We start from the raw sequence: 22,319 nt of genomic DNA, 5'->3' as shown, positions 1-22,319 counted from the left end.
TTCCTGTTCCAAATATTTAGAAAATGGATTTTGGCTAGCAGTCTCTTACAGTAACGTTCTCGGTCCCCTCCGTACTGGACAGCTTTTACAGGGCATTATCCCCTTCTTCATTGTTGTCCTTCATGCTAGCTAGATGATGCTATAGGTACACCTTCATTTTGCTTTGTATGTATAAATTGAGAACCAAGAGAATGCCTACAAGATCATTTAGCCTTGTGGTTCACTGCAGCCCAGGCTGGCACCTTCTTGATAAAGCTTTTGGCATCCTTGTTCATTTGGGAATCCAAAGGAGATGCTAAATGAAGAAGATCCACTCCGAAGTGGATGTGATGGTCCTTTTTCCTGCAAGTTGAATCTTATGTAGCCCTGTCTCCCAAACCATTGAGAGTAAAAACCAATGAAGCCACTAAAGAACAGGTAGCACTTATAATACCAATTATATTTTTTTCATTAACTTTCAGGTCTTGATTGTACCATTTTTGTCAGTCCAACACAAATCAGCTCCAATATATAAACACTGTAGCGCAACAGGGACTTATTTCTGAATCAGTATGCAGTGCTATATAACTCTGTATCTGGGAAGCTGAGAGGTAGGGACTTCAATCACAGATTTTGAAGTACAGGCAGTCCTTGGACTTACAACAGAATTAGTTCCTGAAAACTGCATCTTAAGTTAAAACATTGTAACTCGGAACCGATTTTCCCATAGGAAGCCGTGTTATAAATGGGGGATTGGTTCCTGAACCAAGGCCCAATACCCTATTTTCACGAAAAATAACCCAGAATTTTGTACTCAATCAATTATAGGCGAGTAATATAGCTACATTAATGCACTTATATTGTAAATAGCAATCATATTGATTTGGAAAGACTTCTTTGAGGTGACTGCTGGATTTTTTGAAGGTCTCAGTTGGACTTTTTGAAGGGCTCTTGGCTGGAGTCTTCTCAGGAGTCTGGGCTGCAGGTTTTCCTGGAGTCTTGTCTGCTTTCTTAAAGAAAGTGTGTAAGGAAGTTTGGACAGATGTTCTCCAGGGAGATGGGTGACACAGCAAACTTGTTTGCTGGCATGGCGTGGTGTTGGATCAAGCGTTGTAAAGTCGAAACTGACATCAAAGTTGAAACGGTGTCAATTTAGAAATATTGTAACTCGAAACATTGTAAGTCAAGGACTACCTGTAGTAATAAACACCCTTCTAGTGTCTCTGAGGAAATTAAAAAATGATGCTTAGGCTAATCTGAGGTTGCTGTGACATGGGGACATGGCAGAGTATAGTCACTTGAAGCAAAGGATCTTCTACTGTTCATGACCAATACATTTTGGAAAAATAAGTGAGTGGCAGCACTTTACATTGTAGAAAGCTCTTATTCCTGTCAGGTATGGTTCTTGAGTTTTCTTATCAGTTGTCTGGCAAGGTGCAGATTCCTGCATATCTTTATCTTGGACCACAAGACCTTAAAAACACACCTTTCAGCTATATAGTAGGGATCTTACTTTCACTGAGAGAAAGTTCTTGTGTAATTGTCACCTTCTCCAAGAGGATTTTGGTGCTTGATATGTTTGAGCATTGTTGTTCTTTGACCTAAGAGGCCCCAACCTCAACATTATTATAATCTTCCTCATATTATAGTGGTATATATTTAATAGTGAGACAGAGGAAGTGGCACTGTTGCACTTTCAGTTGAATAAAAACCTTAAAAGGAGGCAGAAGGATGTCACTTTAAATGTGAACCACACCTAGAGAGTAGTAATGAGAGGGAGACATTCAGAGCTCCAAGAACAATCCTTTTCATTACCGTGCTTTCTGTGAAAACAGGAGGGATTTTTTTGGAGCAGGTGAGGTCACTTCTGAAGAAGACTGAAAGCTCCTACAGAATCCTTGAGTTTTGCTTTCTCAAATGTACAGTCATTATCCTCTCACCTGCCACTGCAAGCTCTCAGTAACACTTAAGTTGCTTTTCAAATCTACACAGGAGAACTGAATATTCTTCCTATCCCAGAAATGATGTACTGCTCTATAAATTCTGTAGTGACAACTATCCAACATGGAGGGGACAACCAAAGAGAATTCTCCTTGCTTCCAAATATTCATTTGAGAACTCCCTGTGACTCTCCCTCAGGAGAGCTCATTCCCAGGGTTCATTTTTCATATAGTACCTTTAAACTTGCATCTAGCTAGCATTTTCAGCTTTGGGACTCTCATTCTGGAAAGTTTTTCAGGAGGGATGATCCAAAGGCCAGGCTTAGAACAAAGATGTGAAGATAAGGTAGGCAGATCTTCCATATTATATATTCCAGTTAACTACCTGTATTTACAGTAGAGAGAAATTAGTTAGCCTTGAAAGTCTGCAGTTAGGTAGGGCAGTATGGCACCTTGTAGACTACCTCATTCAGAGAGACATGAGCTTTTGTAGGCTACAGGCTACTTCATCAGATGCCATGTTTATGGTAGTTAGGACTGCAAGGCAAGAGATCTGAGTTCTGTTGTGGCTTCTGATAAATTAATTAATCTTTATTTAGGACAAGTGGGGATTCCGTAGGAAGAAAAACTATAGAAAGTTTGTTCTTTCAAAAGCCCTTTTAGTTGTTTTTCTGATAACTATTTGAATGCAGCCCAGTCATTGGAAAGCTGAGTTACTCTTGTCTAGGAGCTCAATATTGTCAACTATGAACTATGCGCGGCTGATCCAGCATGCTTTCAGAATCTGTAACCAGCCTGAGTGCATTTGGTGCTTCTAGTTGTCTTACAGGTTGCAGCATCGGAGATTGTAAAAACTGGCACAACTACACCCAGCTTTCAGTGTTGCTCTTCAGAACTCTGTATTAAGGCATGGAACTAAAGAGAATTGGGTCCATTTCAGTTTCCTGTTGCTTTAGGAAACTTCTGACCAACCTCAGAGGCAGGTGTTTAAGCTTATTATTGCAGGCCAGAACTCTAGCAAACAGGGAGGAGAATCAAGAATAGCGGATAGGAATACTTCCACTGCAGCATCCAGGAAACTGAAGAAATGGCAGAGCAGCAAAAACAATATCCCACCCTTCCAGCAGCCAGGAAATTCTAGTTTGGATGGGAGAATACACAAAACGTTTCTCCCCTTCCCCAGTACCCAGAGGCAATTGTGAGATCACAGCTTGACATTTACTAGGAAATGCTCTACTCTTCAAAGGCAGCTATAAAAGCTTGGTTCCACAAGCAGGGTCTAATGGCAGCTCCCTGATAGGAATTTTAGCACTCTCCTATTTCTTTGGTCTGCCCATCAATACCCTTCTATCGCTCACTTCCCTGAACTTGTCGCCTCTTGCCTTATTTTGTTTGCTTTTTCCATTTAGGGTTTGAAATCTTTAAGATGAGATATTATTGGTCAGTAAAACACTGAATTTTAGTAATTTATTAATACATCTTTCAAATGAGCATAAGGAAATATCTTTTAACCAGTTAAATAATCCTGAAACAAATAATTGTCTACTTATGTATTCTAGTTTTGTCCCAACTAGTAGAGTTCATAACATGATTTTAAAGAAATATATCAATACAGTCTGCTTTTAGGGGTTCCTGAATATGTATTCTATACAAGTTGTGCCAGTGCTAATTTGGTCAATAAAGTTAAGATTGTATCTTGGCTCATCGCACAGTAGGATGAAGAATATTGATCTTAGTCACTAAAGAACAGAGTTCTGGGTGTTACTTTAAAGCTTGGCTAAAATATCTTTTAAGAAATAAGTGAAGTCTGAAATCATTAGCAGAATATGTAAGGACTGGTAATCTTCAAATCCAGTCAGTTTAATCTTCAGTTATTACTTGAAAAAAGCATTCTTCTCTTTTATAAAACCCACATTGGAATTCTTAGTGTTCCCCAATACAACTACTGTTCTTAACAACTAGTGCAGGGCAAAGAGCATGTGTATCGCCACTGAATGTGGCTCATAGCTGCTGAAACTTTTTTTAGTTCATATTTAATAGGTAATGACTGGTTTCAGAAGCTTGCATAGTAGTCCTGAAAAAAAATTGATAAAGATGCCATGTGTCCTGAATGTTGATAAGAATAAGTTGTTTTTTCTTTGATACTTTTCCAGAATATCCTTAGTCCTTAATATTGAGAAAAGCCTTTTCATTTCTCATGGCAGAGGAAGACTTCTACAGCAGTGTCTCTTTTGTTTTGCTTCTTAAGTAAAGAGGTATAGGTGAGGGCAATTCCATTCATATACAGATGATATAACTCCATGTCTTAGTGAATTTGGGATTTCTCAGGTCTGACATTGACCGGAGTTTGAGGAGGATTAGTCTGGTTAATCAGAACCTAAAAAAAATATTCTAGAGTTATGAATTTTGACGGAGGGGGAAAATCAGAAGAAATAACAGATATGTTTGCTTTGAGAGAAGGTATCTATCTGTTACTCAAATTTAAAGTCACTGCAAGTCACCTTAAAGTCCACCGCCTACTTGCACACATTCACATAGGCAGCAATAGCTAAGTGCATTTTTTTTCATCTGTGCCTAGCATAATCACAGGGGGGTTTTTCAGATACAGACTCCACGGAGTTGCCCATGTCCTCTTCACCTCAAGATGACATTATTATAATATTGGTTTCACGGTACACAATTGTGCATGTAGAAATGTCAGCTAGTAGACAGCATAGTGGGCTTCTTACTTCAAGATGTTTGTTACTCACTGGCTGCGTATTAGACCTGTTTCATCATCTGCCAGCTTGTTTCCATGTACAGTTTAGTGCTTGTGTTTAAATTTTCTAAAATACTGGGCTTTAAGTTTTACCTGTCTTAGAGTGTTATCACTCTGATAAGGCAGGTGCGATTCATGAGCTAAGAGGACTCTAACTAGATGGAGGCTAATGATAGAGTGTTTGCAATCAGGAGGACTGAGATCTGAGTTTTGATTGCATACATTCTCCCCTTCCTTCCCAATCTGACTCATCCCAAAGCGATTGAATCTGTGAACATGCTGCTTAGCTATCTTGTGTACTATTTGAAAAAGGTAGTGAGAAGGCTCATTATTGGGAGGAATAAGAAAGAAAGAACAGTTGTTGGTTTAATTTGTATTTGTCTTCAAACTATTAAGTCACCAAAAGCCTTCAGGAACACACTTTTTATAAATCTGCATATAAATATGACATAGCTATACAATATTATGCAATTTTATAGTGGGTTTATTTTTTCAATTCAGTGTGCTACTCAAATGAATCAGTGGCCCCCTCTACACATGCAGGTAAAGGCACAATGGGATCTAATACATGATCTACACATTCGCACCTCTTGCCATGCCACATGTGCATACATGGCAGAAGATGCGATTGTGGGATCACACATTAGATCTCATTGCGCCTTATTGCCAGTGCAAAGGAAACGTAATTCTGGGCTCCCCCTGCAGCAGCAAGAGCCAAGCTCCTGTGACTGGGAGCCCTCTCAATTGAGGGACTCCCAGCTGTGTGGGTGCCCCATCTACCCCCAGGGCTTGGAGATCATACCAACCACAATCTCCCAGGCTTAGGAATGTGTAAAATCCCTGGGCCCTGGGGTGGACTCTGGGGGTACATGAAACCCCCAGGTGCTGGAGATTGCAGCTGCCCTGTTCCCAAGGGCTCAGGGGTTTCCATGCACCCCTGAACTGTCAGGATCATGGCTGCCTCGATTCCCCAGGGTCTGGAGGCTTCACAGTCGGCATGGTGCACCCCTGTGCCTGGGAGCCCTGTCAGCTGGTGGGGTTCCCAACCTCAGGGGAGACCCTACTACATGTGCAAATTAAAGCTGGATATCAACAAGCTATGAAGATAGTACACTTTTTCGAGATCTAATTTGACAGCTGGTTGGAGCTTTTTATCACATAAGTACTTTTGTATGTGTATTTGCTCTTAAGGCAACTATGCAATTAACCAATTAATTACACAATACCTGTAACATGTAGAAGGGGCGAGTGTATATAATGTTGGTTTCCATGGGTCTTTGTGCTCTAAAAATAAGAAATAGCACTAATGAGTTATCTTGGTGAATACAAAAATATTACATAGCAGTAAAGCAAGAACCAATCTGTGTTACCTGATTAGGACAACATAAAGAATCTCCAGTGGTAATATCCCATGGTAATGGGATATTAGAATCTCCAGTGGTAATATCTAATGGATATGGTAATTCTAATGGATATTAGAATCTCCAATGGTAATATCTCCAATGGTAAGATACTCTCCAATAGAGTATCTTTTATAACAGAATTTTATTTTAGAGTGAGTTCTACTCTCATTTTTCTTGACATCATTAGGTATTGCTTGTATGTGTCTGAAAGTAAACTTGAATGTGTTTTAAGTTAATTAAATCCAGAGGTAAGGACATAGATATTTTAAATGAGGCCTGAGCAGAAATGACATTACATTTAATGGAACCTAGATGCTCACAGTGGAATAACTGAAAAACAGAATAAGACTTCTTTCATATGCTCCATATAAAGGAACTTAGAGTGGAAACAGCCATCTCATTTGTGCCACCATAAACATTTTTCTGGTGGCAAAAACTGTGATCAAATAGATGTTGCTAGACTTTGTCACACCACATCAAAGGAAAATCAGTGGCACGACAAAAAAGTAGTAATAGACTCTGCCACTTTATTGCAGCAGATGTCTATTAGCTCTGTGGTGGGAGAGTATAGGCAGATCACACTCTTCAGCCACGCCAGGTAGGTACTCTTGCAACTTAAGAGCCCCTCAAACAGTTGCAGGACCCAGGACTTGGAGATCCTTCTCTCCCAGCATCAGCTCTGCGGCTGCAGGGCCAGCACTGGGATATTTTAGAAGGATCTTAGAAGGATCTCCCAGCACCAGCCCTGCAACCACAGAGTTGGCATCCCCCACAGTCTCAGAAGCAAGTCTGGCTAAGCAGATAAAGTGGAGAGATCACAGCACCTTTGTCCCACACCATCAAGGACAGGACAGGGGATGATGTGCATTTTCATCCATTGAAGTGGATCAGCTGTGCCATTACACATCGCAGCATAGCTGATCTGCTTCGTTTGGGGGCATCCATTTCTAGCCTTAGAGAATTAGTGAATCTTACACAGAACATCCATGCTTTTGTGAGTTAGCCTTTTTACATTTTAATAGGGGAGTGGGTGTTTGTTAACTGTAATTTTAAAATAAGTGAAATTTCAATGGAAGCATGCGAATCACTCACTCCTGTAATCCACAGATTAGTAACACAGTAATCCACAGATTAGTAACACAGTGGCTTGCAATAATCACCATTAGTTAGTACAGTTAATTACCTTTCCTTAATCTATAGGTTGTTAGCTTGATAGACTGTAATGATCTATCATGTTAATGGAAGCTTGCAGTTAAATAAAAATAATACTCTGCGTTACTGTATGAGTAATGTAATCTACATAAGTGTTCAGGCAATCTTTTGGAAAGCAAAATTTATAGAGAACCCATTAGTAGGGTATTCATCCACCCCTGGCGCAGGGTTTAAAGTTCCCAGCTCAAATGCCCTTCAGTATGTCATTCCCCCTTACCCTCCTCCCCACCTCCCCTGCCCTCAGCCTTGGGCTGGGGCCAACAGTCTGCTGATTGTCAGTCCCAGGGCAAGTTGCAGACCCATGTGTGATCCTGGCTTCAGGACTGATAATCAGATGTTTGTTAGTTTCAGCCACACATTTAAATTTAAGGTGACATTCAAACAAGCCATAAAAATGTTCTACATAATTTTCTGTATATGTAGAATACTTTTTGTGGCTTTTTTCCCATTTTATGGTGCCTTAAGTGCACATGTAGCACATTAATTGCAGCATAAATGTAACATGAATAGAGGGCCTATTAGATATGGTACTATGAGAGAATGCATAGCTCCTGCATCAGACCAAAAAAAAAAAAAAAAAGCTCAAGGTGTTTAATGCTGAAAAAGTCCCCTTCCTTACCAAAACTACAAGACATGTTAGGGCTGCACAAAGTTTTTAAAATGACAGAAGTCACCTTTCATAGTTTCATAGATGTTACAGGCTGGAAGGGACCTTACAAATCATTGGGATCAGCTCCTCTGCACTTGGGAAGGAACATTTTAAAAGGAAGCAACCCTTGAGGAACACATACCTCCAGTCCTCAGCTTTCTGAGATATCCCCAGCAAATGACAGCTTGCTCCCCTTCCCGTGGACTGCTTGAGCCCCCTGAGAGAAAGATAGGCTAAGTCTACTTCCCTTTGATTCCTATGCAAGAATGTAAATTTTAAGTGCTGTTTTTAAAAATGTTCTGTGAGGTCGAAATCTTAGATCAAGGGTGGGCAAAATACAGCCCGTGGGCCATATTCGGCCTGCCAGGCTATTCTAGCTGGCCCGCAGGGCACCTAAAAAAAATCTAGAAAATTAATATTTATCTGCCCCTGGCTCCTGTCATAAATGACAGGAGCCAGGGGCAGTAGGACCCAGGGGAAGCCACAGCAGGCTCCTGCAACAGCAGGGCCTGGCCACCCCTCCATCCCCCCAGCCAGAAGCCCCAGCCTAACAGAGGCTTCTGGTCTGGGACCCATGGGGCTGTTCGTGCCTGCTCCAGCATGGAAAATTCAGTAAGAAGGGGGGAGGCAGGGAGGACCATGGTAATTGTCCCAGTTCTTGGGACCAGGCCAGTTCCTGCTGAATTCCATGGTCCGGTCATGCAGCCAGGAGCCACGTGGTACAGCGTGGCCAGCGGCTGGGCAACAAAGTGGCAAAAGTGTGGGGGGGCAAGGAGAGTGGAAGTGAGCAGCGTGCAGGAGCGCGGAGCCTGCACCAGTGTCCTGGTGCCCAGGGCCAGGCGGGGGCTGGCAGGGTTCTGTAGAGATGTGCTGGGCTGCCACCAGGGAAAGAGGGGAGCTGGCCGATGGCTTGGAGGCTTTGGGCCAGCTGCAGTACATCTTGGCCCCCGCGTGAGGTGGAGTGACCCTGTGGTGACCCTCAGGACCACCAGCATGGTTGTGGTGGCCAACAGGCTCAGCGGCAGTGGAGAAGGAGGATGAGGCAGGTTCGGCTGCTGCCACCTTCTCCTTGTCACTGCGCTCATGGCAGTAGTTGCAGGGCCACTCATGGGAGCAGCCACTTCTGCCGCGTACCTCCCACTGTGCCCAGTCTCCATGCTCTACCTCCCCACATGGCTGCCACCACCGGGCCCCCTCCTGCAGCTGCTGCCACTGCAGTTGCTGTTGTTCTGGCTGCCATGGACACCTTGGCCTGTTGCAGGTATGGCGCAGAGTGCAAGCAGCGCTCAGCTGGGGCAGCAGAGCCACGGCAGCAGGGGCAGCCTGGCAGCAGTCACCTACCACCACCGCAGCAAGACAGAGTGGCCCTTGCAGCACCCCTCGGGGCTGCTGGTGTGTTTGTGGCAGCTGTGGTGAAGAAAGAGAACAAGGCGGGTTCAGCCGCCACCATCTTGTTGCTGCGTTCACAGTGCTGCACTCTGTCTTCCCATGTGGTTGCTGCTGCAGTGGCAGGCACCTGCCACCAGGCAACAAAGCCAGGCTGCCACCACCACTGCAGCCCTGCCTCCATGGCTGAGCATTTTTGCTCAGTGTCATCCTCACAGCAGGCCAAGGCAGCTGGAACAACAGCAGTTGTGGTGGCGGCAGCAGCGTCTGCAGGAACTGCAGTGGCAGCCGTATGGGAAGGCAGAGCACTGCCTCTGGGCATGGTGGGAGTACCATGGCAGCAGCTTCAAGATTGGATGCGGGCCCAGCAGTGGTAGCCACATGGGGAGGCAGAGCATGGCAGCCAGGCATACTGGGAGCACCACAGCGGCAGTTGTCACTCCCGTGAACGGCCCTGCGAGCACCACTGTGAGTGCGGCAACAAGGAAGGCAGTAGTGGCTGAGCCCTCCTCATCCTCTTCCTCCACCAAGGCTGCCGCTGCCAAGTCCCGTGGCCACCATAACCACACCGGCGGCCCCAAGGGGCACCACCTGGGCTGCTCTGCCTCACGTGGCAGGAAGGAGCAGGAGGCCAAGGCATACTGCAGCTGGCCCAAAGCCTCCAAGCCATTGGCCAGCTCCCCTCTCTCCCTATTGACAGCCCATCCCTGCTCCATAGACCCCTGCCAGCCCCCGCCCAGCCCTGGGCTCCGGGACACCGGCTCAGGCCCCACATTTCTGCACACCACTCACTTCCATTCCCTCCACCTCCACCCACTGCCACTTTCCCCACTTCGGTGCTCACCTGCCAGCTGCCCTGCACAATACCATACCCACAGACACATCCATACAAACACCCATGCCCACCCACCCACAGCTTCCCACACTCACCCACCCATATCCCCCCACGCTCCTGCACACCCCACACAATATACAAGAGTAAGACTGCATTTTGAGCTCTACGCAATCTCTTCTACATATATAGCAGAAATGCACACATCAGGACCAAAATATTTTTTTAAATTAAATTAAAATATATTATGGGTTTTTGATTTTAGTATATAATTTGTTTTTTTCCCCTTAGATGGCAAACCCTCTTCCCCAAAGGGGTGCTTTCAGGGGTAAGGGAGGGACTTCCGGTAGCAAAAATCAGAAATTAGGTGCAGGGCTTCTGGTTCCAAGATGGTGACCGGGGCAGGGTACCTGTCAAGGGGCGGGGCTATCCATGCGGCTCTCAACAGCTGGTAAAGAGTGATTTCATAGATTTCATAGACATTAGGGGATTGATCCGAAGATCATCAAGTCCAGCCCCCCACCCGAAGGGCAGGAAGTCAGCCGGGGTCATAGGATCACAGCAAGATAAGCATCCAATTTACTCTTGAAGGTGTTCAATGTAGGTGCTTGAACCACCTCCACTGGCAGACTGTTTCACACCTTGGGGGCTTGGACAGTAAAGAAATTCTTCTTTATGTCCAGCCTGAAATGGTCTTTCAGTAGTTTATGACTGTTTGACCTTGTCATCCCTTGAGGCACTCTAGTGAACAAACGTTTCCCCAGAAACTGGTAGTGACCCCTGATAAACTTATAGGTGGCCATCAGATCACCCCTGAGCCTGCGCTTTTCCAGGCTAAAGAGCCCCATGGCTCTCAGCCTGTTGTTGTAAGGTCTGTTTTCCTGACCTCTGATCATGCGTGTGGCTCTTCTTTGGACTCTCTCAAGCTTCTCCACATCCTTTTTTGAATTGTGGAACCCAAAACTGGACACAGTACTCCAGCTGCGGCCTGACCAAGGCCAAGTACAGGGGGAGAATGACGTCCCGGGATTTGCTTGAGAAGCTTCTAAGGATGCAAGCCAGCATTTTGGTTGCTTTACTAGCCGCAGCATCGCATTGCAGGCTCATGTTCATCTTGTGGTCAATGATGACCCGCAAGTCTCTTTCTTCCGTAGTGCTAGCCAGCGTAGCACTGCCGAGCCTATAAGGATGCTGCAGGTTTTTCCTCCCAAGGTGGAGAACCTTGCATTTTTCAGTGTTATACACCATCAGGTTCTCGTCCGACCATTTGCTGAGCCTGTCCAGGTCAGCCTGGATCACCCACCTGACTTCTGGTGTGGATGCTTTGCCCCAAAGTTTGGTGTCATCAGCGAACTTGGCCAGTCTGCTTCTGACTCCAGTGTCCACATCATTAATGAAGATGTTGAACAATATGGGTCCAAGGACAGAGCCTTGGGGGTGCCACTGGTCACAGGGCACCATGGTGATTGACTTCCATCAATTACTACCCTCTGGGTCCGACCACGGAGCCAATTTCCCAGCCAACAGATTGTGGTGGACCCAAGGCCACAATTGGCCAGTTTCGCCAAGAGGTGATCATGGGATACCAGATTGAAGGCTGATGTTTTTCTGTAGAGCTAATTAGTGAGCTCCACAGAAAAAGTCGCATGTAGATGCGCCCACAGTTTTTCATATTGTTGAACCCTTTAAATATTGGCACAAGGATAAAATGTTCTCTAGAACAGATATTGGAGGTATTGGAAGGGAAAAACAAAGAATGAATGAAAGATGAATTTGTAGCCAGCTGATGAAAACCTTGCCTTTTTTCTCCATAGTCAGCAAGCTAATTCATCAAGTGTTGAAAGATGCAATATTGATTTTACATTTATTTTTAGAGGGGCAACTTAAACCATACTTCTGCAAATTACTGTAAGTGGAAGGATGGGAATAGAATTTTTTTCTCCTTTTTAGTATTGTTTATTTCTTGGCACACTTTGTGAAAACACACTATTCATTTTCACTGCTTCTCCTTATATGTTCCATCAGTTCCTCCTGTTTTGTCTAAATCATTTAGATTTCATCAGGGTAGAAAGAGAAACATTTCAAAAATAAGTAAGTGTGTTATAGGTATCCTGGAGAATCCTGGTGGTAGGCCTGGTAAGAGGAAGGACAGAAGGAAGGACATGTCAGGATCTAGGCCTTTGCACATGCTGGGGTGGTCAAACTTCCAGCCGTTCTAGCCACAAAGCAAAACCTTGGCATTGAGATCTATAGGACATGTAACTTTTGAAATGTGTATGCCCCAGGGTCAGTGATCTGCGCACGCTGCCCAGCTCAAATAGTAAGTAGTTAAATGAATTGGAATAAATAAGAAGCATAAACGGAATAAAATCAACAAATAATGAATGCATATATAAAAACATTCTTTTTTTCCCTCTAATTACTTCTCTTTATTTGGGAAGTGCATTTAACCTGCCCAGGAGCTACTTACAGCTTGTATGCCATAGTTTTTGGCCACCCCCTGCAGAGTTGTAGCAGCTTTAGGCAGCCTGAAAAGGCTTCTCTGACATAGGCCTCCAGAGCTACTGAGACTGGGCTAGGGCTGCAGAACAGACCAGAGTGTGAAAAATATAAAGATAAATTTAAAGCTTTTCTGGCTGGGAAAGCATTTCCAATATATATTGTGAATTTTAGCCTGTAACATTTATACTTCTTTGACCTAACTATGTGAATGCTTTCATACCAGAACAGGTGCCTTATCCTACATTGTGTTACTTTGGAATCTCAACTCCAAATTCTCTTTCCTCCCTCCCTCCCCCCAACAACAACAAAAATATAGCACTGGAAAAATAATACACACAGAAAGTTTATACCAGTATAATTCTATTGGTAAACTCTCCCCTAAAAACTGCTTCAGTCCTCGTTGTCAGGAATGTCTGTCAGGTGCCTAGAAGATGCAGTCACACTGTAGAATAGTGTTTTAAATATGTTTGCGCAGTAAACATGAAGTAAATAAGAGTTAAACGTTGCAAATATGGGACTTTAGAAAAGAAGCAAATGGAATAACTATATCTGTACCAATGCTGTTACAAAAAAGAGAAGAACTGAGGTAAAAGCTACCTAAAGAATATCCATTATGGATATTCATTTGTTTCATATTTATGATTCATTGCTTGCTTGAATTAGTGGAACTAGTTGGTACTAATGCAGATAATGCAATGAGCAAGAAATATTTTTTAAAGCAAAATCGTTTTGTTTGTCTCATATATTTAGAACAAGGCACAACCACTGTTTCCACGGAACTCCTTTTTACATTTAAAAAAAATTTGAACATGGAAATTTAAATTTATACATGTAATACAGGTTTCCCTCACCAACCATGGTTTTGAGTATCCATCCTTAATATTCTATATACCGTTTTGGCTACCACGGTATGTAGTTTTGAGTAACCACGGTTTTCCATTGCCATGCATCAGCCTGCCACCTGCCATTTCCAATCACCCATGCTCTTGCTAGCCACCCATGGTGCTCCCATCTCCTCACATACACTCAGTCTCGCATTGTGCTTCATGCTATTAACATCCAGTTTCAGATGCACCGCATTTTTCTCCCGATGTCCTCGTGATTTTTGCATTTTGCCCTTAATCATGGCCTCTGAGTGAATAGTGAAGGTGAGCAATCTGTGAAGAAGGCAAGAAAAGTGATAGCCTTGGAAACAAAAGTGGAGTTGTTGGATCATCTAGTACGTGGAAAGAGTGTGGTGAATGTAGGGAGGCATTTTGGTGTGAGAACCATTAATAAAAGTGAGGCTACTATTAAGGCTGGTGTTGCAAATGGTACACCAGGAAGTGCTAAAGTGATCTTTATGCCGTGCGATCATAGCTTAGAAAAAATGGAAAAAGCGCTTAGCATCTGGATTGAAGACCAGACAGAAGAAAGTGCCTTTGAGCAGCCAAGTAATACGTAAGAAGGCAAAGCGAATTTACAACCAATTCATTCAGAACTTGGGGGGGGGGGGAGTGAAGGCACAAGTGAATGCATGAGTTTTCAAGCCAGCAAGGGGTGGTTTGAAACTTTAAGAGGAGACTTGGGCTCCACAATGTGAAGATTATGGGGGAATTGGCTTCAGCATATGCTGAAAATGTTCATATTCAAGTCCCTACCCCCATTTTTCCCATAAGCCTTTTGTCTTACCAACTATGGTTTTGCTATCCACAGGAACTTTCAGGAACCTAAACCCTGTGGTTGACAAGGGAAACCTGTATACATTTCTATGCATACATGCAGGCTTTTGCAGATGGAAAAGGCCATGTGTTTTTGGCCCTTTAGGCTAGGTCTCAGCAAGTGGCATACTTTGATAACTAAAATCTGGAAGTGTTTAATTTTTTTTAAAAAGGCAAACAGAACCTAATATTCCTAATGGGTGTTTAGAAATGCATTTCAAGCTTTTTCTTACTTAGTTCTTTATAGTATTCACTTTATATAGGATACAAACACAGTCATTATGCACTCTGTGAAAATCCCACACTAATTTCCCAGGAAGCTTAATTATATATTTCTTACAATATACTAGCCGAGTTTAGGTTTTTTTTTCCATCTGTTGTTCAGACTTATATTTATAATCCATTATACTTAGAAAGTTAAGCTATTTCATAGTTACACCGGCCATTCCTTGAATAAACTAGTCAGCACAGATAATTTCTATAACAGCAGTTAATGTAAGGATTATAAATATGTCACCAATTGTAAAAGTTTGTCACATTAGAGAATGAATGAAAATTCACATAAGTGTTTTCTTGCTCCTAGTCTATAGTTAAATATCTATGCAATATGTGTTTTGCAGTAGTTTTTGACTCACCATAAACTGATCAGTGACTACAGCCTTTACAGATGAAGCTGAGTGTTGTGTAAATCAGAGATTCCCAAACTTGTTTTTATTGCATACCCCCTTCCAGGTTTACTAGCTGCCACGTCCCCCTACTTGTATGTTTTTATATGTTAACTTCTTAAATGCCAATTATTATTATAATGAAAATTAAATCCACCTTTATACATTTTCTTCCACATACCCCCTAGAGATATCTTGCATACCCTCGGGGGTTGGGAACCCCTGGTGTAAATAAACTTCTCCTAGAAAATTAAGTTAATAGTAGCGCCCAAACTAAGCATAAGATCTGTTGCATCTTTGAACTGAAGTGAAGTCTTGACCCTGCAAATGCATAAGCTTAGATAGATACAGATAAAATATCTGCATTATGAAGACACTGTGTGTAACTTCCTGTTACCAAGCAAAATGAGCAACTGTGCTTTCTACCATATATTTTGAATTCTAGTGATGAGGTGATTCCCCACCCCCCCCGAGCTTGTTCTGAAGCTAGTTCTTACTGCTTGAGACCTTAGAGGTTGTGAAAGACCCTTTTAAAGGCACCATTCAGATCCAATGGCTTTGATGCACAGAGATGGCTACCATGTCATGTCAGTGGAAACTCCTGACTCAAATTTACTCATGACTGCCACCACCACCCATGCCCATATGTATACCTGTATGTTGGAATGACAGATCTGCAGGCTGAGAGGCTGTGGTTATAGCTCACTCCTCAGTGAGTATAGAAGAGGCATAAACCAGTCTTATAACAAATCACGTTTGTGGACCCACTAAAGACATACAGCTATAGCCTTGAAGATCACCTGTAACCTACCTGCCTGCTTGTGCCTTCAGTATGCTGTTTAGTGCCTATTAGTCTAGTCCAGTGGTCACCAACTATTTGATCTTGGAGCCTCTGACAGTCTATCTCATTCTGTCAGAGGCTCCATGATTAGGAGCAGCAGGACACATGCAGCAGGACTAATGCATCTTATACTGAAATTTGCCAGATTGAGACAGATAGAGGCTACAGCCACTGGCCGCTGGTCAGAGATGAGTTGTCAAAATAAATAAATAAGGGGTCTGTCTCCGGGCTCCATCTGGTTCCAAAGACTTTCATGGGGCATAATTCTTTTATCTAAGCATTTATCTCAGCTCTTTTACGGCTCCTCCCTCCTAAATCAGGATTGGGATACCTCAGTTTCAAGGACATGTATCTTTGCAGACTACACGTAGCTCTAGGTGTGTGCTGAAGTTGGTATGTGCTCCACTATCTGTCGTATCAGCTCACTAATCTTGAGAGGACCAAAACATACAAGAAGTGCTGCTTTAAATAGAACAGCCTCTGTTCCACAACTGCCCACTTATATAAGGTTTGTTTTAATCCTGTCAAAAACTCGTGGCTTGTCATTTTCCACTCATTACTCCTGGATTATCCCTGTAAAGACCTCAATAAGAATACTTTACAAGTATCAATATATCCCATCAGCCTGTGGTAAAAAAGGCAAACCAGCAAGATAACCTGATATTTTAGATGGATCCTTTCCCTAGATGAAGCTTGTGGATAGGACAGATGCACTGGAGTCTTTTATCAGCTCTAAATTATACAGGAAACCCTCGCTATTCGCGGGTTTGGCATTCGCGGTTTCACATATTCGCGAATGCCGAGCCTGCATTTTAAATACACTTTATACATTTACAGGAGCTCCTCGGGAGCGCTGTGCTTGCCACCACTGAGCTTCCACCGCCGCTGCCAGGCTCCTGTATTAACAGAACCAGTCTTGTAAATGCCCTTGTGGAAACAGTTTTCTTAAAGCTTTCAGTTGATGCAGTTCCATACCCAGTGAGACACCGCACAAGAGCCTTAGTTGGCAAATGGGGACAAGCTTTTAGAATTTGTCATCCTGAAATTGCAGCAGAGCTTTGGAATACATACTGCCCAAAAGAGAGCATTAAGCAGAGGGCTAAGCAATATAAATGCCCTTATCCTCTGCCTTATCTGTGGAGATTTTGCTAGCTATACATTTATGATGTGTACTACTGTCTGCTTGTCATACTTGAAATAGAATAGCTTATTTCTAAAATCCTCACCTCCACTAGCAACTGTCAATAATACTGGGGAAAAATAGGAAGGGGTTCTACTTAATTTCTGCCCTGGCCTGTCTTTCAAGCCACTTCTTGTACAAACCAGTGCCCTTATGAGTACTCCCAGAGGCATCTGACTTATCACCGGATTAATGTCTACCTTCACGGCTCCAGAAATGCTTCCCAGAGTATAAAATCTTCCTTTATTTTTCTGGTCACCCTGATGAGATTTGAGGCTCCCTGTAGCTTCTTCCTGGCTTCTGTCACTGACACCAGCAGCTGCCTATATCGTGTATCCCCTCCCTTGCATGACGAAGTGCGGTACAGGTCTGGCTGCTGCTGCAGAGCAGCCTGGATCTCCTAGATTCCACCTCCTCAGTACAGGTGGCCATTTCCAGGCTGCCATTCAGCCAGTTTGCTGCCATTTAAAATCACTATGTGTCACAGGAAGTTGTGATGTTCCTGGAATTTTTTTTAATATTATTACATTATGTGACAATGCACTGGATCACTTAGCAGAGAGCTTCCATGCCTTCCCTAAGTTATTATAGACACGCAACTGACATTTCTGCAATCCAGTAACATTTTAAATATATAATTAAACAACTGTCAAATGTATTACACATTTATGGCAAACAAATGTCTCCTTTGAGGCAGTCCTAATTGTCCCAGGTTCTGACTCGTATCAAAACAGGACAGCCCTTAATACACTCAGTACTTCCAAGCTACCTTGGTTCTCCTCTGCTAGTAGGTAGCCAGAAAGACCATAGAGCCAGACATGTTTGTCCCTGGAATAAAGGGCAGTTGAATTAAATGAGCCACAATTAACTTAGAGTTGCACACAGCAATGTCCCAAGAAAAAAAGTGCTAGCATATCTTACCCAGCACACTTACAACTACATTGGCTGAGTACAGACATTCAAAAAGCCCAAGGCTGAATCAGTTCAATCTTTGCAGGTTAGTCTAAACTGCATAAATTGAACCTATAAGCGAGTGAACAGACATTCACTTTTGATTCTGGAAATACAGTCACATGCCTGCAGTGGCCCAGGCTGAGCAGGGAGGGGAAGCTACTAGAGCATACCTCCCTGCTCGACTGGAGCAAATAGCTTCAGCCAAAGCTAGCCCACTTACCCTACAAGGGGGTGTTTGCAGGGGAGATGCAAAGCATCCTGGGATGCTGGGGTACTGTTAGTTAACTTGAATCTGGAGGGGGAACTGGGACAGAAGTTCAATAAATCAGTTTAACCTAAATCAGTTAAATTTGATACTACATCCATCCTGGCTTATCTTAAACTGGCTTCAGCCATTTTGAAAGTAGTTTATGCACATTGAACTTCCCGTGTTACAGATTTGAACTGGCTTCCAATCACTTGTACCAGTTTATGTGTAATTTCTGTCCCTAGCCTTGAAGTACAACACAGGGGTGAACTAAGATCAAGGGAGCAGAGGCTTTCTTCCAGGAGAAATGTGTGACATCTCTTTACAGCCTATTTTAACTAGACTCATCTCCCAATAACAATACTCTCTTACTGCTAGGATGTGGAAGTGTTGGGAATTTTTGTTTGATGGATTTCTTACAATTTGTTATGAATACAAATAGTTTTGTAACCATCATGTACTTAAAGTGTTTTTACAGATTTATTTGACACAGTTTAAAGAGGAAAGTTAAGAACTATGTAAGTACTATGGGTTAACCATTTGGAAATGAAGGATAATGAGCAAAGGGTACAGTACACTTTTGGCATACATTTTAATTTATTTGCAGTTTTCATAAGTGGCAAATCTACCTTTGGAACCACACTAACCAATCAGTTAATGTGTATGATAGAACAGTGATTAGCTAATTAACTTCTTCAAAGCAGCATAATGTAAGCAGATCAATAAGACCTTTTAAAATGTTAGCATATATTAAATGATAGTTTATTCTTTCTACAGATAAACTCCCAAATGTGCCAACATAGAGGGGCTTGAATTTATACTGTACATTAATACATTTCAGAGACAGGTAATGCTTACTATAAATATGTTTGACAATATATTAAGTATAAACCCACTTTCTTTTTTTCCACAGTTCTTAGTGGCCTCTGCTCTAATGACTGCCCTCGGAAAATAACAGTAAGTTTAATTTATATTTTGCATTACTTTAGCTCCCTGATCTCAGTTAGATTGGAGCTTGTCTGTGCTGAGTGCTTGCCAGATATGTACAAGACAAACAGTACTCACATGAATTTGCAGTTTAGATTACAAAATGAAGTGGGTGCAAACGGCTGAGTATGTGAAAAGGACAGGGAAGGAGAGGAGTAAAAAAGAGCATGTGTTTCTGAAAGCAAGCTACATGCTTGATTGGGGAATCAGGAACCTACTTCAAAATTGAACTAACTTTTCTCTTTTAATCTATTAAGGTAGTTATCTAAGGAATGGTCTTTGTAACTATAAAATATCTTAGCCCTCCAAGTATAATGGGTTATAAATACATGTCTGAACAATGCATGGGAAAAAGAAATTAACTCAGCCAGTATAAGACATATATCATAAATCTTCTGTGAAATTAGTGAGAGATGTTCAAAGTGCATAGTGTGTTCCTAATATATAACAGTAAGTTATTCTAGCATATTTAAAGAGTTAAATGTTACTTAACATTTGCTTTAAAAAGGAGTGATTATCTCCAACCTGCAGGCCAGATCCAGCCCAGGGAGCCAGGTCATCTGGCCTGCAGACCTTTCCATGGACCAGGAAATTTGGCAGCAGAAGAGCAGTGGCAATTAATGCTGCTTAGTGCTACCATGCTGACAAATTTCCAAGTCCTGGGCGGCAACCTGAGACTGGATCCAACCTGCGGACCAACCAGGTACTGCTCATCTGGCCCATGGAGCCAAAAAATTGGGTACCACTGGCTTAAACAATACTGTCTTTAAGTATAATTCCCCTAACAAAAATATTTGAAAAGTGTTTACTACCATAACATAAAGCCATTTAGCACAAAATCAGCATGAAATTTTGCCTTTTACTTTCAGTTCTCAGCCATCTGCATCAGGATTCTCTTTAAAGTCTCTTCATCCCTTTCTCCCTCTGTTGGTGTCCCCCAGGTCACTAGGCTGCATGGACATTTTCCCCCTCCCTCTACTGCACCATGTCCCCCTCCCCTCCCACTGCTGCACTGGATACCTCACCCTCTGCTACACTGCAACTCCCCCCTTTCCTTCCATCTGCTGCACTGCACAGGCACACAACTGCTGCCCCCCATTCCTACTACAATAGGTGTGATTTACTCCTCCCATGTGCACCTGCACAGGGCTCTCCCTCCCACCCCTGCACAGGTTGCCTCCTGTGTACCACACAGGTGCAAACGCCCACACAAGCCCCGTCCAACTTCCCCACGTGACCCTGTACTCTCAGCTCCCTGCACTGCTCGACTCAGTGTCCCACCCCGTGGGGTGGAAAATGAGAGGGGCAGCTGGAGGAGGGGGGTGGGGGTGCAGAGATGCTGGCCAGAGCAATGGAGGGAGTGGCAGCTGGGCAGGAGCCTGAGGGCTGCAGTCTAACTCCTTGTGAGTGTTAAGCAGCCGGGGCCACCAGTTGGACAGCTCAGCTCTACCCTATGTTCTCATGGCTGCATTTACTGTCTCTGTGTTGAACCGTGCCAGGTGCAGACCAGCCTCCGTTCTGCAACTGTCCCTCTAAAAAATCTCTTCCTAGATTTCGTGGTATCATTCAGTTTTAAATTCAGCATGACAAAAGCAGAATTTTTCACTGTCTCTTTCTAAACCCCCTTTGATTCTTTTATATTCAACCATGTTGCATATTTTTGCCATCTTTCTTATTTCCCTTCTAAGCCTACCTATTGCTGTTCACCATGTGTGAGTTGACAAGCCCTTTTTTATTTTTTACAATTACTATTTTTTATTTTTAAGCACCTTCCCTTCTCCCCACAAGAAGAGATTACATACACTTAAAACACCAGATTATTTTTTTAATTAATATATGTTGGCTGCAGAATTATTTATCCAGCAGCTTTCACTGCATCCTTTGTTCGGAAGTTCATATATGTATTTTCAGTTTTAAGCAGCACTTTTAAGTTAAAGGGGTCTTTGAAATCAGTAAATATCAGCCCTCAATTTTGAAGAAGTGGTAATTTTTAACTCCTTTGAAATCTTAGTCTGTTTGTTGCCCGCACTTTTATCTTTTCAGGAAATTAAATATTCATCACAAGACGGAGCAAATGTCATTTTGGTTATGAGTATCAACTAATGTCATGCCTGACATAAAGGATTTAAGCATTCCTTTATCTTGAATGACTGACTACTCTTACCTTTAGATTTGCTAGTGATCCTGTCATGCTTTTGTATATATGTACAATATAATACAGCATAAAACAGGTGAAAAAGTGAGAATTCAGGAAGGACAATATAATAAAGTTTGTTCAACCCTCTTCCCATTAGCAAAAATAAACTGTATTGTGTGGTACAGCCTCAAAAGAAGCCTGAACTTGCTTTTAAAGAAATTATTTTGAAAGTTGTTTTTTGTTGTTGTTTGAATAAAGTTCAGATTGAGAAAATGCTTTCAGATTGATTTACCTGACAGCTTAGGTCCCTGTGGCTCTGCTGTCCTGGAAATATTTGCCTCCTATTTATCCATTTTGATTTTCTTCACTATTCTGATCCTTTTCAATAGCTCTTCATAATCTTTGCTTTTTCTTCTCAAAATAGATGGCAGAAATCAAACCAATATCGGCAGCAGAAAAATATAAAGGGTATACTTGGTTTATGCTGTCTCTTTATTACAAATGGTCCCTTTTTTACATTATTTGAGTCCCCAGTAAGAGAATATGTTCGTGTTGATTCTGACACAGATCCTTTCAGTATAATGGAAAATGTTTTTGGCTTATCTAAGACCACAGTTTCAGTGCATATACACCTATTTTTTTTTTAGGCGCTCCTAATACCAAATAATAAATTTAATTATTTTGAAAACTTTCTTTAATGCTGTGGATTTTTAAGCAAGAACAGTCACTGTTCCTTTATAATTCCTCAGGTTTTGTTATGAGGTAGGTTATTTTGTACTGTTGCACTTTTTTTTAATTCTTGGCATTGTAAATTTCATTTTTTTAATTAAGAATCATAGTGAACTTTATAGACCATTTTCATGTGATTCTTGGATGTTTCTTTTCATTGTATTAAGTAAAGTTGCTTTTATCAATTTTTTTTTATTTGAAAATTATCCTGTTTTTTT

At 42.4% G+C, this 22,319-nt stretch overlaps 1 protein-coding gene across 1 annotated transcript in view; it reads left to right on the top strand.

Moving 5' to 3' along the window:
* Positions 1–22,319, top strand: part of ITFG1 (integrin alpha FG-GAP repeat containing 1) — a 203,735-nt gene that overhangs the window by 135,113 nt on the left and 46,303 nt on the right. Inside the window, exon 13 of the mRNA XM_090062025.1 lies at positions 19,162–19,205. Within this exon, the coding sequence (XP_089918151.1) occupies positions 19,162–19,205 (44 nt within the window). The remainder of the gene's footprint in view (positions 1–19,161; positions 19,206–22,319) is intronic.

The sequence above is a fragment of the Crocodylus siamensis genome, chromosome 9, assembly GCF_052110815.1.
Source record: "Crocodylus siamensis isolate JL-2025a chromosome 9, ASM5211081v1, whole genome shotgun sequence".
In the NCBI taxonomy this organism is placed as follows: domain Eukaryota; kingdom Metazoa; phylum Chordata; order Crocodylia; family Crocodylidae; genus Crocodylus; species Crocodylus siamensis.
This window is presented reverse-complemented; position numbering and strand designations above follow the sequence as displayed.